This window comes from Chaetura pelagica, unplaced genomic scaffold, assembly GCF_000747805.2.
Source record: "Chaetura pelagica isolate M959 unplaced genomic scaffold, ChaPel_1.0 scaffold737, whole genome shotgun sequence".
Classification (NCBI taxonomy): domain Eukaryota; kingdom Metazoa; phylum Chordata; class Aves; order Apodiformes; family Apodidae; genus Chaetura; species Chaetura pelagica.
The window spans coordinates 679,753-699,226 of record NW_009953813.1 but is presented as its reverse complement, the minus strand read 5'-3'; the positions used below and the strand labels follow the sequence as shown (position 1 = coordinate 699,226).

Genomic DNA, 19,474 nt, shown 5'->3' with positions numbered 1-19,474 from the left:
ACATATTTCACATAATATATGAAAGCAAGAGCAGGTACTAGCAAATTGTGCCTTGGGAAGGCAGGAAAATAATTAGTAATACAGATGATAGAATGCATAAGGATAAGGGAAAACTGCTTTACTCACTGTCCAGCACTGGTTTACTAATTGACATTAGAGACATAGATTTGGTCAGTGGAGATGAAACAGCTGAAGAACAGAAATTAAATCCTCGTGGCTGCGACGTTTGATGCATCTGCAGAATAGAAAATAACCACACTGAGAAAACACATCAAGCACAATAGCACCAATCCCAACCACAGATCACAGTTCAGTGCTTGTGTTTACTGAAATTCTCAAACAGCAGAAAATTGAAATAATCCTGGTATAAATTAATAGGTGAGAAATGCAAGGACCACAAAAACGCAAGTGTTATCACACAGGTGACATGTAACATTTTGTTTCATCTTTAAAGTGGAAGAAAACTAATTATACAAAACCAGAGAGACTCTGGCTGCTTGATTTTCTTGCAAGATATTACTTGGATATTATTATATATATATTATTATATATTATATATTATTATATATTGTTAATTGTCTGATGGTCACTGAAATTACTGCTGTGATTCCAGCTCTTCAGCATAACTAGACTGTTGTTCAAGACATGGTAAAAGAATATCTCATGCTTAGCACTGTGTTCCCCAAAAATATCACTCCTCAAAGCAAGAGAAGACATAAGAGTCTTGATGTAATAGCTCTTACAGGTTGGATCTTGTAAGACTTGTTTACTGCCTTGATGTACAGCAATGACTCCACGAGGTAAACAGACTGGCTGGCTAATGATTCTGGCATGAACCCAGAAAATACTATGGCTGAAACTTTGAACTTAGAAATTTGGGGTACTAAAGTATTTAAAACTCCAATTGCTTCTTTAGTAAAAATAAAGAGACTCTAATAATATTGCAGCCCATTTGTCCTTAATAGTTATCACAAGACTTCTGCTCCAGAGAGATTGCTCTGAACTTTCTTAATATGCAATTAACAGTTTGCTTAACTGTTGCTTATAATAATGAACCTTTTGATTCTTGTTACGCTTATGGGAGAAAACAATATTCATTTTCCTTCTGTGATATGAAAGACATGGAAACTTTAACAGATAAATTATTGTTTGGTACTTGTGTGTATTTCATGTCTGCAGAAGGCTGAAGAAGCATTAATTGTGGAAGCCTTACAATACCTGTGATTAATAGTACCACTATATCCATGCTAAAAAGTTAATCATTCTTCCATGATTGCTCATGCAATCAGTGGAAAAAAACCAGGAAGTTTCTTGTTTCTCCACCCTAAGACTTTCTCCGTCAATCACACTGCCCCAAAGAACCAAAATAGCAAATTTAACACAGAGGAAATATTTCTGTTGTTAAAACATGAAAGACTTTAATAATATAACATATACAAGGTGGACGCCTTCACAGTGAAACTGTGACTTGGGAGAATTATTTAAAAATATTGATGTAGCACTTTCTAGAAATTTAACAATAGTTGGACAGCCTTACCTGGTGTTCATAGTCTCTGATTTCCCCTTGCTCAAGTTCTTCGCTGAGTAAGACGAGGGACCCGCGCTGGTTGCTGGAGAGGGGACTCCGTCTCAGGTCTTTGGAGCTCAGAGAAGAAGCCTCCAAGTCTGCAGAGGGCTTCTTGTTCTCACCCGGGTCTCCAGCAAGGCCTTCTAGGCTGTAACTGAAGAGAAACCATGGAGGTTAGATCCTGACAAACTCTTAGGGACCAGTGTATTTCAGCCCATAGCACCTGCAAGTGTAAAACACAAGGCAGTCACTAACTGAACCGGGCAGGGAAACGCTGATGTTATTCCTCAGCATGCTACTTCTGAAGGACCAAGTGCAGATAGCAGTGCAGGGATTTCTAGTTTCTTCGTAGCAAGGGTAGCAGCATCTTTGTGCCTCTTATGACATACAGTCGTTGCTTGAGAATGACCTTTCAAGCTCCTGGACAATGGGCTTTCCCACTCTTTTTTTTTTTTTTTTTTTTTTTTAACAATGCACAGGAAAGTCGAGACACACCTAAAGATTTTGATATTTCTACATGTTTTCTTCGTTAGCTTTTTATTAAGATCTCCTTGGGAAAAAAGCCACCCAAACTAAATACCTCATATAGCATGCTGCTGCCTGTACTGAACCACCACATCTCCCAGCAGCCACAAATTCCACTCTGGGCTGCACGTAATGTTCATCTGCAGACACATCTGCTGAATCTATTTAGCACGTGCCACTGCACAAAGCTTCAGCAGTGATAATGTCATTTCTGCTAAGGTAGTTTCATTTTGTTTGTTTGTTATGGGTTTTTTTATTATATTTTTTTTAAAAAATTGTTTGTTTTTGTTTTTTCTTTTTAATTCAATAAAAATATTGTCTTCATCAGCCAATCAACCAATCAATGCCAATTTCTGCTGAGGAAGCTTGGTCCATCCAAGGGAACCAGACATAATCACTCAAAGCTAAACAAAATACCAAACTTTCACTTGCAGAATTGGTAGTAATAAAAGGTGTGGCCAGTCTCTGCAGAGACTGCTGCTGATACACCATCCAATACATTGTGGCCCTGATACTCTGCTTCTGACCCTTCTGTTCCTCAGGCCCAAGCACAGACAAACCCATTGCAATGCCAGTTTGGGTTGATGTGCAACCTTTACAGATTCACCTCCCAGTACACTAGCACAACTCCATGACTATTGTTTGATTTTTTTGCACACAAAGTCCTGCTACCTTGAAATAAGGCCCTCCCCGGATTTATCTCCCAACTTGAAGCTAATCATGACATCTAAGTGGTAAACAAGCTAACATACAAGCAAATGAAAGGGAAAACACTCTATAGATAGTACAGATTATTTAAATAATGAGGACCTTTAAATTCAGGTAGACTTGCACAGCAGTGATTAATGTTCTGTGTTCCTTTAGAAGCATTAAGTGGCTGATAAATATGCATCTTCAAAGCAAACACTGCAGTCAAATTTAAATAAGGTTTAGTTAATATTTTTAAATACTTCTTTCATGCTAGTTAATGAGAAAGAAGACTGAGGCATTTACAATTTAATCTGATTTAGGATGACTTTAACTCAATAATATGTGTCAATAGCAGGCATTACAAAGTTTGTTCTAAAATACCTGCAAAGAGAAATCAGTCCCATTTCTACCAATTATTTAAAACAGAAGAACATACTTCCTTTCATCCCAAAGTGATAACAATCACATTATACAGTAGAGAAAAAAAAATAATGCTATTTATTGTGACACAGCTCAAAACTGCAGATATTAGATAGCCCATTAAATACTCATTAGGTGGTAATACTGTTGTGTCATTGTTGGTTGGGGTACAGACAACAAATGTAATTAAGTCTGTTACAGAAAGGACAGATTAACTTCTTTCTCAGCATCTGGTCTTCAGTAAAAGAGTTTAAGAGTTCATCCCACAACCAGCAAGAACTGCCAGAGGAAATCAAAAGCTGTAGAACCTGGGAGACTGGCTTCCAGTTATGCTAATACACAGCATCAGGTAAAGATCTGACCTGGAAGCATCAATCCCAACTCTGGGACTTTCTACTGAAGATGCAAGCTTTAACTGCCTGGGAAATTTTCATCTGAGGCTATCAGATTATTTTTCATTGAAAGCTTTACATGATTAGCCTCTTTAAAGAAGAAATTAGAACTTTCCATTTACAAAGAGCAAGTCTGTATGAACTTAAATGCTTTATGAGATCCATCCAGAACAAAGCGGCACCAAATCACAAATCACCATGTTGATTCTTTGGCTGTCACAATTATTGTTATGATCATTGTGGCTGAAAAAAAACACCTTAAAATCATCACAGAACAGAGCAGCCCAAACCAACAGTGCAGCTTCTTTAATGCTTGAGGCCAACGAAGAGCAGCCGCCACCTTCACCTGTACCCCAGTTCAGAAGACCCATTCCCGAGACTAATTGCTGCAAAAGCAGACGAAGCCAACACACACGTGCACTTCAGCCAGAGCAGCAGCATTAAGACGATGCACAAAAAGCTGCTGAAAGGGTGTTTGCAGTGCTCCTTTGCTGCTGTTTTGCATTTCTTTATACTGTACCTTCTACAAGTAAAGTCAGGACCCATGGCAATGAACTGTACACCAGAGGGACACCAGCTCAAACTAGGAACATCAAAAGAGGCAAAGAAAGGAAATGGGCTGTGATTATTGGATTGTTATGGAACAGGGGAATGTTAAAAGACTCTCACTCTTGCATATCTTAAAAAAACCAAACAAACTCAGAAATAATGCAGTATCTAATATACATTTCTGGCTGCCAGAACACTCCAGAGTGCCCCAAGTGACCAAGGCTACCACCAAACACACAGCAGGACAACCCATGATTCCCCCAAACCAATCCCATCGGTAAGTATACAAAGTACTGCTCCTTGGGGGAAGGGATGTTTTTGGGGAAAACAAGGCTGAAACACACGAAAGCAGATTTGCTTAAGGAATCCCACACAGCCATTGTGTTAGTAATGCTTAGTATTTTCCTGATACCTTCTCATCACCAGATTAGAAAAAGAGCTCCTTACAGATATTTAATCATTTAAGTCACCTCTGTATTAGTACTAATAACCTATACTTGGGAAAGGTAAGAAGAGAGTTACATTTTTTAATGCTGCACAGCAAATGAGTGAAAGAGGCTGGAAGAAAAAAATCAGGCTTGTCTTACTATTAACTTGGGATTAAATCAGAGTCCTTCAAATAGTACTTTGACTAGAAAACCCTTCAGCTCTCATACTCCAAGAGAGTCCCAAGTTGCATCATGAAAGACATCAGGAATGCAAATACAGAACACAAATATTTTGGTTGTCCTTTTAAATGCCACTTCTGTTACTTTATCTCTGTCAGCTCATGGCCCAACTGCAGTTTTAGCAGTCACAGAGAAATTGACCTTCTTGTCAGCTGTGGCACATAAAGGACTCCTAAATCTTGGAGAAGCTGTCCAGGAAACACACGTTGTCTGAAGGGAATTTTGCATCAGCACAGATCTGCCAGAGCAGCACTGCACAAGTCCTGCTCCCAGCTCCTGGCCTGTGATCCACAGAAGGAGAGGACAAGGTCAGAGAATACTTAGCTCCAGGCCAGGAGCCCACAGAAGGGGCAGTACAAGCCTAAGAATCCCTGGGCCAGGATTTGTGAGTGCCAGAAACCTGAGAGTGCACAGAGGAAGGTTTAAAGGCACTGGCTGGATCATCTCATGCCAAGTCCTTGTATAATTTCCACACACAACACAACACAACACTGGAAAGAGTCAGGAAGGGTTTGATGGTTGATGTTCAGTGGTGGAGTTCAGATAATTGCTACCTGGTTTATTAACGATGTTAGTTGGATGAGGACAATTCTGAAGTACCTGTGCTTTGCACCCCAAAGCTCTAGGTATGTTTCACCAGTAGATACCTGATTTCTGTCTTTGTGCTCCCCCCAGACATCTATTTGTGGGCCCAAGTCTACTGGGCTTGGTGAACCCTTGGAGCTATGCTCATGTTGACTTGTTTGCAAAAGTCAGAAATTCTTGTGTGAGCACTTGAGAATTGAAGGAAAGAGAATTTTCCTCATTAAGGATATGCTGTAACATCTACACCAGACAGTGCCCTTCAGTAGATTCAGTGACCATTGCCATGTTACAGTGACAATCCCTAATGCTGAAACTGCAGCAAAAGGAGGCAGGAAAGAGGAGCCCTGCATACATGTAGGAGGAAGCCTGGATGTGGTGGAAGGTCCCTGAGAATGATAAAGATGTCTTGGCAAGGGCTGTGGAAAGCAGTCTTACAGAATTACAGTTCTGCTGGGCAGCCACCCACGATCTGCTGGCAACACCATAAGAACTGAATAAGATCAATACATAGCATGCAAAATCCCTTTACAGGGAATAACTTGGGGAGGGGGGAGAACAGCTATTTTAACATCAGCCTTGTGGGAGAGCTTAAGCTCTTGGAATTAGTTTCAGACTGTTGCTCTGCAACTGGGGTCAGAGAGGAGGCCAGAAAAAAAAAAAAAAAAAAATCGAGAATGCATGTGAAAGAATTACCACACATTTCAGATATGCCTGGGTATTTCAGGTTGTCTGTTTGAGACAGTTTCTTTCCATACAAGCTCAGGGTTTCGGGATATTATGACTCAAGACTCCTCTGTAGGAGGTGCGTTAATTTTAACAGACAACTGGTAAAAAGTGTTCATTTGCATGAGCCAAGGAGACAAGCACTGCACTCCTTCCAACAGACCAAAGCATGATGCAAATAAAGTGGCTTTGTAGAAGTGAAAAAGCATGTTCCTCCTGCAGGTTTTCTTTGTTCACTTCAATTCTTTTTCTAAGAGCCCTCTCTTGAACTGTACACAGCACTGCTCACATGGCTTCATTCATGCTGATGCATGGTAGGGCACAGTGAGTTTTCTGGCAATATCATGGTAACATTTTTTTTCATGTTTGGAAATATGGTAATTTCTTTTACACACACACATATGTAACAGCACCCACTTCAAGGGAAGTGAAATTCTGAGTTAACTTGCCACAGGAGGAGAGGTAGCAGGCTGTGGGAGATGAGAAGAGGTTGAACCACTGAAGAAGAGAGGTTAAGCTTCTCTTTTTTTTTAAACCTAAAATTGTGTAACTGTGGACAGTCCATGTCTGCTGTATCAAAAACTAAGTGTCCTGTTTTCTATGTTAATAGTGCAAAGGTTACGTGAGTGAAAATGCATATCTGCTTGAAGGATGAGGAACTGAAAGTTTGCTATACAGAAGAAAAAAACAAATGGAAGTAAAGAAAAAAATACTTAATTCTCTATGTTTTAGGAAAACAGTTAAAAAAACAACAAACAAACAAAAAAACAAACATCAAAAGATCAAAATTTAATTCAACCAGCTGCAAATCTACAGAGTATCTTCCAACTCTGAGATCGTGTCTGATGCATCCCCTCCTCAGGTGCCCCTCCTGCAAGTCTTGGCAGGAGTCTCTGATGGGCTTTAAAGCCAACTTTTGCACATGCTCGCAGGTAAACAACTATTCTAATGCAACTTCAAATCTTACACATGGCAAAGGCCAACAAAATGATATCTGAAATTTCTCCAAGTTATTAGCATATCGTCCTGGAGAAAATGGCTTGAGCATGTGTTCTGTGGGTCAGAAAACTGCCCTGGGTCAGACTGGAGAGGGAAAGCAGCCAAGCGGGATGCACAGCTCCAACACCAACACTTCCAGAGGTACTACAGGTTTACTAACATGACAGTATGGGGTTAGTAGACATTCAAAGGCAAAACAGTTAGTCACGTTAGCTGGCTTTGTACCTTCTCCTATGAATGGGAGGCTTCTTTATACCATCCCCCAGAACTCGCATTGAACTGAAAATGAATCATGGAGAGTGGTCAGCAGCTTGAATGGGAAAAAATGAACAAATGGCAGCTGAAGGAATAATACCTCTAACAAATGAACAAGAGAGGGACTGGACACAGAGAAAACACAGAATTAAATAAACAAAAAGAAGGAATGAGTGTCTCTTTTCCTCCTCTCTCTCTCTTTTACAAATAAACTTGATTTTGGGGGTGTTGATTTTGGTTTTGTTTTTTTTACAGAAAAAAGATTTCACAGGTATTGACCATGTTGCAACTTAGTCACTGCCAGAGCCAGGTCACTTTAAAGTTTAGATAAGGACAAACTACTTGACAGAAGTTGTTATCAACTATGATTAACACCAGCTCCAGTATTGCAGAGCGTAATCTATCAGTGAAAAATGCTGGCATTTCTTTCCTCAGACTCCAACATTACAAACACTGCATCATTGTTGAAAGACAGGCATTTCAAATCCGCTGTGAATGTCAGGAATTAACTGAAGGATGAACCTCCTTTTGTGGCAGTCTTGTTAGTTTTCTTTGTATTTTTAATAGTAAAATGTAGACACGAGGATTATCCGTTAAGTGCATCTGAGGAGAGAGGGGAAGAGGAGGGGAACTGAGCATGTTTTCACATTTTATTTAAAATGACAACATTTTGTCTGATCATTTCTGTGGAAAAACTTTTATGCTCATCCTTTGTGCAAAAAGAAAACATGTAATGCTGGAAAAGACCAAATAAAAAAAAAATTATTTCCATAGGCTCTTTTGGGCTCTGTGTCAGCAGCTCTATTTAAGCTTGACTTGGCTACCCCTGCCATTGTGGGAAAGGCTTTTTGGTGGATGGGGGCTGGACCTGGCTGCAAGTCCTTTGCTGGGGCTGGAGGCACCTCTTACAGCTTGGCTGACTGTGCAGCCTGTCGCTCCATTGCTCCTTCCAGCTGTGCAGCTCAGCTGCAGTCCTTGGGCTTTAGTGGCAATTTCACTTTATTTGGCTTGTTTTCTGCTCATTTAGTGAGTGCAACCTGCTCAACAACAGAAGAAAGAAGAGCCACAGGTGCCCAGAGAGGGAGAGGGAGCATGGACAAGCGGTGGCAGGTGGTGAGAGCAGCACAGATCCTGGCCACCATCATGATAAACCTTAGCTAAGGCTTGTGCTCTGTGTTACTTCACTTCCAAGGTCTGCAAGTCAAGTTACATTAAGCACTGTTCCCGTTTAAATGGAAAAATATCTACTGCACACAAAATAAATGAACAAGAAAAACACCCTGAATTTATGTGATTCGTATGAAAGTCACTTGTTCAGGCTTCACTTCCTTGGTATTTGTTGTTGCTCACTAAGCAACCAGAATCTAAACATCACAACAGTCAGGTATGAAAAGAACAAAGATAAAAAAAACCCCCAACAAACAACAAATAATCCAAGTTCTTTGTAACAGAAACATAAAACCAAACAGGAGCCAAATCAGCAGCAAAGACCCACACAGCTTTTCTTTTCTAATGAACCTATTTAACAGCTATCCTTACGTAGCAGCATCTAAGAACACATGAGAATAATTACTGTTCCTTTAACTCAAATGTACTTTTATTTACAATTAATGTATCTTCCCATATCAGAGACAGCCTCCCAAGTCTGACACAGAATTATTTAACCGCATCTGTTAAGTGTTAGATGTAATTGCCAGCTATGCAGTTCATTGCCCTAAGAAATCCTGACATAACAGGTCCTACACTTAAACATAGTTCTCTCTAAATGAGTTTATGAGCTTAGAGGCTCATTCTGTCATAAACCTGCATGTATACTATATGCTGACCTTCTGTAACTTTAAAAAGATGTATATTACTTAATGTATTTAAATATTACCTGAGGACCAGAAATGAAGCCAAAAAATGATGGCAGTAGTAAACAACAATAACAACAACACCAGCAGTAATATCATCTCTCACCCTATGTTGCTATGCTTCTGATTGCTTTTCAACATTGGCTTTAAAATCTGAAGGGTAGTGATACCCACAGATCCTTTCCTTCAGCATCTTCCCCATCCAGATGGGGGGGTGAGCACACCTTTTCTTCCCACACCCACTTGGCACCAGCATCTACACACTCAGGTGGCTGTTACACCTCTCCCTGTTGTATCTTCTGAAAGAACAAACGGGAAGACTTCTCTTTTGAATCTTCCTGGGCACCAACAGAGGCATTGGTGAGTAGTTGGTGGGACCTACTGTTCATGAGACACCTAGGTGGAACGAATTCCGTGGAGCAGGGACTACTCATTTCACCACCATAAGAAGCCTCCACACCTCTTTTTAAAACCTTGGTGCCTGTGTTATCTCTCAATACAAACATAGCAATAATAGTTGTGTTTATTTTGAGATCAGTGAGACTTAACACCAATAATTTCTTTAATGAAGTCCCTTATATATAAAGGGGTAGTAACAGTTCAAATGGAAGAACTGTCCCAAGGTTACTCCACTTGCTCTGGAAAGCCCAAGTGTCGGTACTGTAGGTATAAGTACTTGAATCCTGAAAGTTAATTTAAAACAAACAAACATAGGTTAGGTGATTGTCTTCACCCCTTTAAGTCAAAGAGAAATAATCAGCAGTTAATCCTCAGATTTCTGTTTTATCACGTTGAGACTAAAGCTGAGATAAATATGCATGAGTGGATGCAAAGTAAATCAAAGGCAGCTCTTCACTCACCTCCTCTGATTTATTTCTGCTTCGTTGCTGGCATTCTTCCCTGGCCCCCAGCTGTGCCGACGGAAAGGTGACAGTGGCCGCATGGAGTTTCGCAAGACGGAGGAATGAGCGGGCACATCTGTGATACTGTCCAGCTCTTCTTCCTTCTCTCCTCCCTCTGCAGCCACCATGTTGGTGCAGCTGCCATCCAGGCTGTGCCTGTCCTTGGGCTGGACGAAGTTCACTGTCGGTGGGAAGGGAAGGGATGTGTCGCTGCCCAGGGATGAGTTCCTCTCCAGGGACATGGTGTCATCTGCAGAGGAACTGGAGCTGGTGACATCACATGCAGACTGTTCCTCTTCAGGCTGGTGTGGATAAGAAAAATTAAAAATATACTCAAGTATAATCACAGACTGGTTTGGGTTGGAAGAGACCTTTAAAGATCATCTAGTCCAACAACCCTGCCATAGGCAGGGACCATCATTCACTAGATCAGGTTGCTCAAAATCCCATGGACTCTTACCATGAACAATTTCACCGAAGTGAATACATTTAACATTTTTAATAAATGCAAATATTTTATATTTCACACAAGCTTAGAAATTCCTTAATTGATAGCAGAGAATTTTTGAGAATTTTTTGTTCTGGTTTCAAAAGAGAATGTCCTGCAGAGCAATCTCTTCCACTCCACAAGTCCCTGGTTGCTATAACCCTGGGCTCCCAAGTTTGGGTCCTCTACCTGCCTTCCTCTCTCCAATTCCACATTTCATGCTGCACAGCAAATCCTGCTCCTCTCACCATTTCTGGCTAAACCTGTTATTGATCAAAGTGCCATGAAACCAACAAAGGTTTACAAAGAGCAATTAATGGGGAACTGGGTCATCATGACTCCTGATGACAAACTCCAGCCTCTCCTGTGGGTCTTGGATTGGGTTTGTAGCTCTCAGCCACAGAAGCAAAGAGGGCAACATGTTCCAGACATCACAAAGGTCAAAAGGGACAATTATTCAGTAACAAAAAACAAACAGAAAAAATAAAAACTGAAATCCCTGTCCCCCAGTACTTTCCATTAAGCAAAAAGTTAATGCCAGGGTTTGCAGCATTTTTCCAATCCAACTGCAATTGAAAAATATTGTTCCAGAGGATCAGCTACCCTGTATTACAGGTCTGGAGTCATACTGCATTTTTTTGGTTTAGTATGCTCCAAAATCAGTAAGTGGAAGCCAAAATGCTCCTCTTTGGCCAAAGGCCACATGCTGACCATACAGCCCGAGAAGAGCCTCTGCGTATTCTGTGTTCCCAGTGGCTAGCCCAAAAAAACACAAGCATCTCCCTGACATCACCTTCAGTCTAAAATGGTGCTTGCCCCAGGGGACTGACATGGGAAGTTTCAATTTATTCTCCTGCACAGCCCTGTGCTGTATCATTTAAAATAATAACAGGCAGAATGATCTGTCAGGCCACATATAATAGACAATTCAGCAAAGCCACAGCAGTTAATTGTCTTCAAATAGCAGGCTCGGTGGGTCCCAGCAGAAGCTGAGCCCTCAAGGAGCTGCAGGCTGACAGCTCTCATTTGGCAGAGGACAATGAGCTCCAAAAGTCTGTTCTCTGGAGGGGGAGATGGGCAACAAACCCCATGTGGGACAGGGTGAACAGAAGCAGTGCCGCCCTAGATCAGTCCTCACCTCGGATCCCACTGCCCTGACGTTGTTCAAGCCCAGCAGTGTTAAATGCTCCAGACACTTTTGGTTTTCTTTGATACATTTTTTTTTTCCAGGGGCACACATTATAATCTAAAACTTCCTTGTTAAACCAAAGAAAAAGGAGCTGAGGTGTTCCAAAAGCATTCTAATCAAATATTTCACTATTTAGAGGGAAAATCTGTCTCAAACGCTGCTATTTTTTATTCTTATTTCCGTTCAAAAGGAACACAATGTTCCTAAGGTGGTTTAAATAAATGCTGTTGCATTGTTTCCCCTCTCCCATCCATGAAAGAAAAAAGAGAAAAGATAAAGACAGTATCTGTGGCATAACACCAAAGTACAATATACCTTTTAAACACAAAATACTGAGAAACACATTAAAAATATACCCCTCCAAAAGCATTCATTTCATGGTAAGGAATGTCAAATATTAATGGTGAATGTGTGTAAATACTGTGATAGTAAACTTACACTGTGATGTAAGGCTTTTGATTTAACACATATTTAACTAGGAAGCATAGGTTAAAACAGAAGAGAACTGAAATGGAAGCCCTGCAGAGTTTTCGATGACATTTGGCATTATTCAAGATAATCTGATATTTGTATGAGTCATGATGAGAGTTTACTGAATTGCTTAAACCTAGACAAATTAAGTAATCATTATGTGGATAATATTCTGTCAGTACAGAAAAGAGTCTGCTTCACTTTTCAGAGACACAGGAAAATACTGTTAAACATGAGAGCAGCACAGCAGGAGGAGAGAGGACTATCTGCCAGCTGTGCAGTGGAAGGATGGGACAGTTTGGAAACATTAAATTTGGATGCAAATCTAGCAACAATAACACAGAACATCCAATTATGTAGGCAGGAATTAGAGTAAACAGAGAATTTTTTATTTCTCAGATGACAATACTGTTCCAGTTGAAAATGCAGAACAAAACTCCTTCCCCTAACAGGAAAGCGTCATGTTTTCTAGAGTAAAGTGCTGCTCAAAGAGATATTTAGAAAATGTGAAATATATTTGGTCCATTTTAACTTTTACCTCAAACATCAGACTGACTGCAGAACACAATAAACATTTGCCTTAAGCTTGTGGCCCAAGCTTATTCTTATAAAAATATTCTGCCTTCATTCAAACACTATTTTTTTAATATTTTTTTTAACCAAGCAAAATAGTTAATATGAAAGACCAGGACTCTGCCTGCAAAATGCCAAATGTGGCTGACACATCTAAGAAACATCTATAGTGTAGCCACCTCTGCAAAAAATTAGCTATCTAGCCAAGCGCCAGTAAATATGCCCTGCTCTTTAACCCTATTTCAGTAAGAAAACACCCTGTTTGCAGAATAGAAATGTTTCTCTAATGTGTTCAGCTCCTACAGGAAACATAAAACATTACAGAAATACTGATTTTCTTCAAGTTAGGGTTGCTACATCACACCTCAGTGAACTTAGCCCTTAACCATGACCATAAAACTCAAGGTTGAGAAGAGCCTTTACAGACATGTGCTAATGGGAATTTTCTTTGTTCTCAGAAACAGCACTTGGTGAGAGGCTATTAAGAAAAGATGAGATAAGGCATAAAATGTGAGTTCTCTGAGAAAGATTGTATGTGGCTTTGTGAATAAGGATAAGAGAAATCACTAGGATGGTGGGGGTATAAGATAACTTCTTCAGCTAAACCCCTCCATCTATAGGCGGCCTTGGTAAGGGGAATCAAAATGTTCTTTCAATCATTTTCATGATGACATGTGAAGTGGTGAGACACAAACTTGCTGTGTCCCCTGATCTTCCATGTGACAAAGACATTAAAGGTCTTACAGTATTTAATAAAATAAACTTTTAAATTATTAAAAAAACTAAACCCTGGCATCCTGAAGTTTATTTCAAAAGAGTTGTGGAAGCCTTATCCCTGGAAGTGTTCAAGGCCAGGTTGGATGGGGCTTGGAGCAACCTGGTCTAGTGGGAGGTGTCCCTGCCCATGCAGGGGGGGTTGGAACTAGATGGTCTTTAAGGTTCCTCCCAACCCAAACCATTCTGATCCTATGATTTGGCATAGCAGTACAGTAAGGGAGTCAGTATCTCATTGGCTTGATACATAAACTAGCAGAGTAATTTTTATCTGGATTTGCCTACGGCTCCAGGCTTCCTAAAATTAACCTCAGTAGTGGCCTCCTATTAATTATGATAATTTTTATTATTCAAAGTGGAAAAGTCTTCCCCTGGTGAAAGCCTCTCTCTTCAAAGCTATATTCCTTTGGGTTTGTGGGTTTTTTTGCATGGTTGTTGGGTTTTTGTGTGTTTGGTTTTGTTTGCTTTCTTTAAGAGGAACTGTAATTCTGAAAAAATAAATGCAAAATATGCATGTTATTTGTGTTTTTCCTTCAGCAAAGCAAAACAAAGCTAGAAATTAAACAAAAGGCACAGGGTTGATTTTTAAACCCTCCCTTTGACAATGACCTGTGGGTTCCTGCCTTCCCAAGGGCCTTTCATCTGACTCATTTCCCAAGAGGCACATTAAAAAACTTCCCAGCGACACTGAACTTCGATGGCAGGTTAAAAGTTAAGATGAGCAAAGCTTATGGGCTACACCCCAGGATCTGCCAGATGACTCTGAGAAATGACCTTATTAATCATTAAGCATTCAAGGAAGAGGGTGTTCCAAAGCCTGCCCAGATGGCTGGCTGGGACAGAGAAGGAAAAGCAGGATGAGGAGGACATGGGAATGAAGCGCTGACTCAAAAAAATAAAGCATTGTGCTGAAGCTTTAGACATCACATTGGAAGTGATTTCTGGACTTCAGCAACAGCCTCCAGAGTCTGAAAAAACAAGGCAGGATTTAGTGCTGAAGCTCTCTGAACCCAGGAGCTCATGTTACCCAGCTCAGCACATGTCTTTCAGAGCAAAAAAACCCAAAGAGACAAGCACTGGAGATGGCAGTGCGAGCATGCACTAAACACCAGGGATGGTTTAAGGTACTTGCAGATTTTGTAATTCCACAGGCCTCAGTTCTTCATGGTTCTGGGATAGAAACAGGGCTTAAAAATCTATGACTTTCAAGTGATGCCTATGGAGGTGGCCCAAAGACCCTGCACAGACAGTGGCCTGCTCTTCCTAAATTTATTCAAACGTATTAAGCAGTTAACATAGGAGTACTGATTTATACAGCAAGAGCAACTCTAATAGCCAAAAGTTCAACCCTTGCTCCACACAAAAGTGAAAAGAGGACAGGATTACTAACAACAATAATCATCATGACACTGAAAGGTTTGAGATCCTCTGCTCAGAACATTTTGATATGGAAAATGTACTATTTAATAGGCTTATAACTGAACAACCACAACCAAGACCTGCACCTTACATTATTTTTCAGAATAAAGGAAGATTACACCCAGCACTGATTTTAGGGGTTATTAAAAATACTTGTAACTTGCATTTCTACCAGCTGAACCCAGTAGTCCAAAACAAATGTAAGACTCATTTCAGGAATGAGCTCACAACACTCAGCTAGTGTCTCTGCTCCTTCTAAAAATAGCTTTAACTGTAGAAAAGGGACTCAGATAAACTCTGAGAAAGGAGACAAGTAATCAAGTTAGTCAGCAAAGCAGAGATGAAAAAACACAACTGAGGCTGAGATTAGCTTTGAATAACTTCCTAAACTCAACTCAAGAACCTTCTGAACCCCTTCGTAGACAAAGTCTACAATCCACTTCATAATGAGAAGAATGCAAAGCTGTCAAATTAAGAGATTCCTTTTCTACAAATAAAATAATTTCCTCCCTCTGCCTGCTCTCCATTGGCAATGAAGATCTGCTTCCCCCACCACCTCCTCCTGTTGCCTGCAGCATCCCTTTTACTTTGCACTACCTATTCTTTTGAAGTTGTGGTTTTTTTTCTTGTATTTGGAGAAGGAAACTTCCCACATAAAGAAGGGAAAAAGCTGAAATTTTGTACAATATAAAATTTACTGTGTTTCCCCAGCACTTTTCTCCCACACAAGCATTAAATCAGGCTCAAATGACAGTCAACTGTCGTAATTCGTGCCACTCTATATGAGAAAATTGAAGACAGTCTTCTGTTCTGCCAAACAGCCTTATATTGTCACAATTCAGGGTCCAGAATCACTTTGAAAGGAAGATGGGAAAGGGTGAGGCTGGTGAGCTCTGTGCCCTACCACATGCATTAAGGATGACTTTACTGTTCATTTATAGCACATGACATCACTTAGCCCAGGCTTTGGTGTTTCCCATCCCGCTGGAAAATATTCAGCATCATCTGATTAGATTTAAGCAAACAGAATTTTGTTTCATTAAATACATTTCTCTGAAAGTACGTGTGAAACCTACTCCAAAAGCTCAGTTTTTCAGAGTAGGAGCCGTGCCTGCTCAACCAGGTAAGCTGGAGCTGAACCTAAGCATGTGATTTCATGGAGTTGAGACCAAGGTAATGGCTGCTCTAAGGAAGGTTCATGTCTTCTTTGATTCTGCATCACTCTATTCTTTCTGGGTGCTTTTTCATCATCTACTTATGGCAAGAAGAGTATGAATTACCAGAAAGATTATTCTCAAAGATAAAAACCTAATCACCCTCCAAATAAATTCAAGCTTCTCTGATGCAGAGAGTGGGAGACCAATGCTAAAGGAAGGCCTCCTCTGTTCAAGAAGCTGACTCTGGCTCTCAGGTCTCACCCACTCCTTCCTCTTCTCAGTCATAAGCAACACAAAGGGCATAGGGATGACTTAGGTTAGTAATGACTTCTGTTGTTGATTTTAAGTAAACCTGAAAACATTTTCCTGCACACAAAAAGGCATTAGAGGTACGTTGCCTAGGAAACAAAACTATTCATTGGAATTGGCCTTAAGTATTTAAAGTGAGTGTTTCCTTCCTATGACAGGAGTCACACTAAACTTAAAGAAAAACACTGGTTCCTCTGAGAATTACAGTATATGATTCTGAAGGTGTCAGTGCAGAGGTCAGTTTGCTGGAGAAAAGATCTTTGTTACGTTAGTTAAAGATGGCTTTCATACCATCTGTGCAATCCCTAATGATCCTGCAAGAAAATCCACCTTTTCATCTGTTTCTCTAGCACCTGATTTACTTCTGGACAATCAAAATTGCTTTCATCTTTTTTAACATCAGGAGCTGCAGAGTTTTTGGAATTGTGCTGCAAGTAAATACATCCCTCATGTTGCTGCAAATGAAGACAGGACCAGATCCTTCCCATCTATTCCAGTCCAAGATAATTGCTTCCAGGTTTCTAACTCACCAGTGAAACCAAGATTCTCTGCATTTGCAATACAGGGTTATCAAATCAGGACTTAGAGCTTTTTTTAACCGTATCCCAACCAAGCTTTCCTACCTTTCCAAAGACAAGGTCTTCCATCCCATCACCTGCCAAGGGGAAGAGGTCAGACTCGCTCCCAGACTCTCTTTTGAGGACACCCTGTGATGAGGCACAGACACTACTCAGCCCATCCTCCAAGAAGTTCTCACATTCTGTGGGAACAAAGCAGAAAGAGTGACGGTCTGACACTTTCTGTAGCATCCATGTCTCCAACCTGCATAGGCTCAGTAAATCTGAGGACTGGAAAAGAACAGAAAACACAGATACATAAAATCGTGTTCACCACCCAAAACACTGCCTGTGAACTTTTAAAATAATTTATTCAAGAGTTGAAAAATCCTTTTTGCTGCAGCATCAAAGTACATGGTTCAAATTTTAAATTCTGCATTAAAAAGCCATATATACCTGTAGGTGGAGGTGCTGTTAAAGATGCTATAGATCAGGTACTCCCCACTGAGCATAACACAGTGCTTCTCATCAATTGCAGCAAGTACAAAATTAGATTCATATTCAATAAATGCAGAAATACAACCTGACAATGTTTTCTTCCTTCTCAATTAAAGAATCAATTCCCTCTGAATGCCAAGGTGCTTCTAAGGTATATTGGGATGATTTCCTTGTATACTTCTCACTGAAAAAGCACTAGCATGACTTCCACAAGATTTAAAAATGTTTTTATAAAAATCCTCAGCTTTCATAACTCCTGACATAGAAATATAAGCCTATTGCATCTCTTTTTTCTAAAACGCTTCCAGCAGTTTGTATTGGGGTGATCAGCAGCACAGAAACAGACTGCAGCCACTGAGAATGCCCTTCCTTCCCAAAACCCTTAACAGACATATACTTGCATAAAAAATGTCCATATATATTTTTGTTTGTTCAGCCTTCAGGCACAGGTATTAGTAACAATTCTTTTCTCCCAGCTAAAAATATTTTCTGATTACCAGGTGTTTTGTTTTTTTTAAAGAAAGGTGTTATTTTGCAACTTGCTCTAACTAAACAGAGCCAAAATAACTTTACTTCCCTGGAGAGGAGCCAAAGCATTAAAATGTTCTTTTGCTCTTAAATTGTACCTGACAAACACCATACTTGGCTCTGTCAGCCTCACACATCAACGCAACGCTGACAGGTTTGGGTACTTTGAAACCACCCATTTCCCTTCCCTATCCTTAACCTGAGCCTGACAGCAGCTATCTAACACCCCAGGCACAGCCCAGCTGATGGCAGTGAGCCACTGGTGGAGGCTGTATTGATGGCAGTGGGGCTGCCGCTGTCCTGGGCACGGGAGAAACGACACCAGTCGGAAACCCCATTACCCTGCAGAGGAGTTTCCACACCACAGAGAATTGGAAAAGCATTTATAGGAGGTTATGCAGCTGCTCCCCAGTCCCACTCCCCTTTCGGTAAACTTGGAAAATCTGAGCTGCTTTTCCATCCCCGAGAGAGAGAGGGAGGGGGAAGAGAGGAAGAAAGAGGGGGAAAAAGAAAAGGTAGGGAAAAGCAAAGAAGAGACTGAGAGGCTGTAGGGGAGCAGGCCAGGGTGCCGGCCGTCCAGCTGGCAAAGTGTGTCCACAGCCCAGACTGAAAAACAAAGGGGCTTGAGCCACGTTTCAGTGGAAAATCAGTGGGGACGGTCCAGATGAGCCAAGGGATACCTCACCCTGAAGATAAATCACAAGAGGCAGCGAAAGGCTCTGCGGGAGCCTCCAAGGGACAGAGATGATGAAGCGGTAGGGAGGGACAGTGAAGAGCAGAGTGATGGGAACACCCCCACACCCCAAGCTTTCTCTTCCCTCCCTTCTCCTTTATTTTTTGCTGTTGGAGGGGGGGGGAGGGTGGAACTTCTCCCCCTCCTTTTCTCAGTTAGCTTCCTGGGTTTGTTTCCTTTGAAACTGCATTGGCACTGAACAATACTGAGCCCTGTCTCCCATGGCCATGACCTGCCAAGCTCCAGTGACAGAACTGCTGTGACGTGGGGACTCTGACTGCCATCACACAGCCACCCCTGCATGCTGCACATATGGACTGACAGTATAACTCTGCTCCTCTCTGTGGACATGCAGGTGAAAAATACAATTATGATGGAGACACACCTCTGCACATAATACAGAGGTAAAAAGAAAACAACAACAAGAAAAACCCCAACAAACCCAACAAAAAAAGCTCTAGGAAGAAAGTTTCCAAGCAACTCTCTTATGTTTAAAGCCTCAAATCAAGAGAGAGCTGAACCCTCCAGTTCCATGCTGATATCTACACATCTGCTACACTCCCTCAAGCATCTAATTTCAAAACTACTGACTGAAAATGAGAAGCTACAGTTTCTGGAGTTACCTTCTAAGAACTGAAGACTGTCCTTACA

At 40.9% G+C, this 19,474-nt stretch overlaps 1 protein-coding gene across 1 annotated transcript in view; it reads right to left on the bottom strand.

Annotated features, from left to right (window-relative positions):
* Positions 1-19,474, bottom strand: part of AKAP13 (A kinase (PRKA) anchor protein 13) — a 67,109-nt gene that overhangs the window by 36,746 nt on the left and 10,889 nt on the right. The window contains exons 3-6 of the mRNA XM_010001303.1: positions 17,131-17,267; positions 10,087-10,430; positions 1,538-1,721; positions 127-235 (exon numbers count right to left, since the gene is read on the bottom strand). Of these exons, the coding sequence (XP_009999605.1) occupies positions 127-235; positions 1,538-1,721; positions 10,087-10,430; positions 17,131-17,267 (774 nt within the window). The remainder of the gene's footprint in view (positions 1-126; positions 236-1,537; positions 1,722-10,086; positions 10,431-17,130; positions 17,268-19,474) is intronic.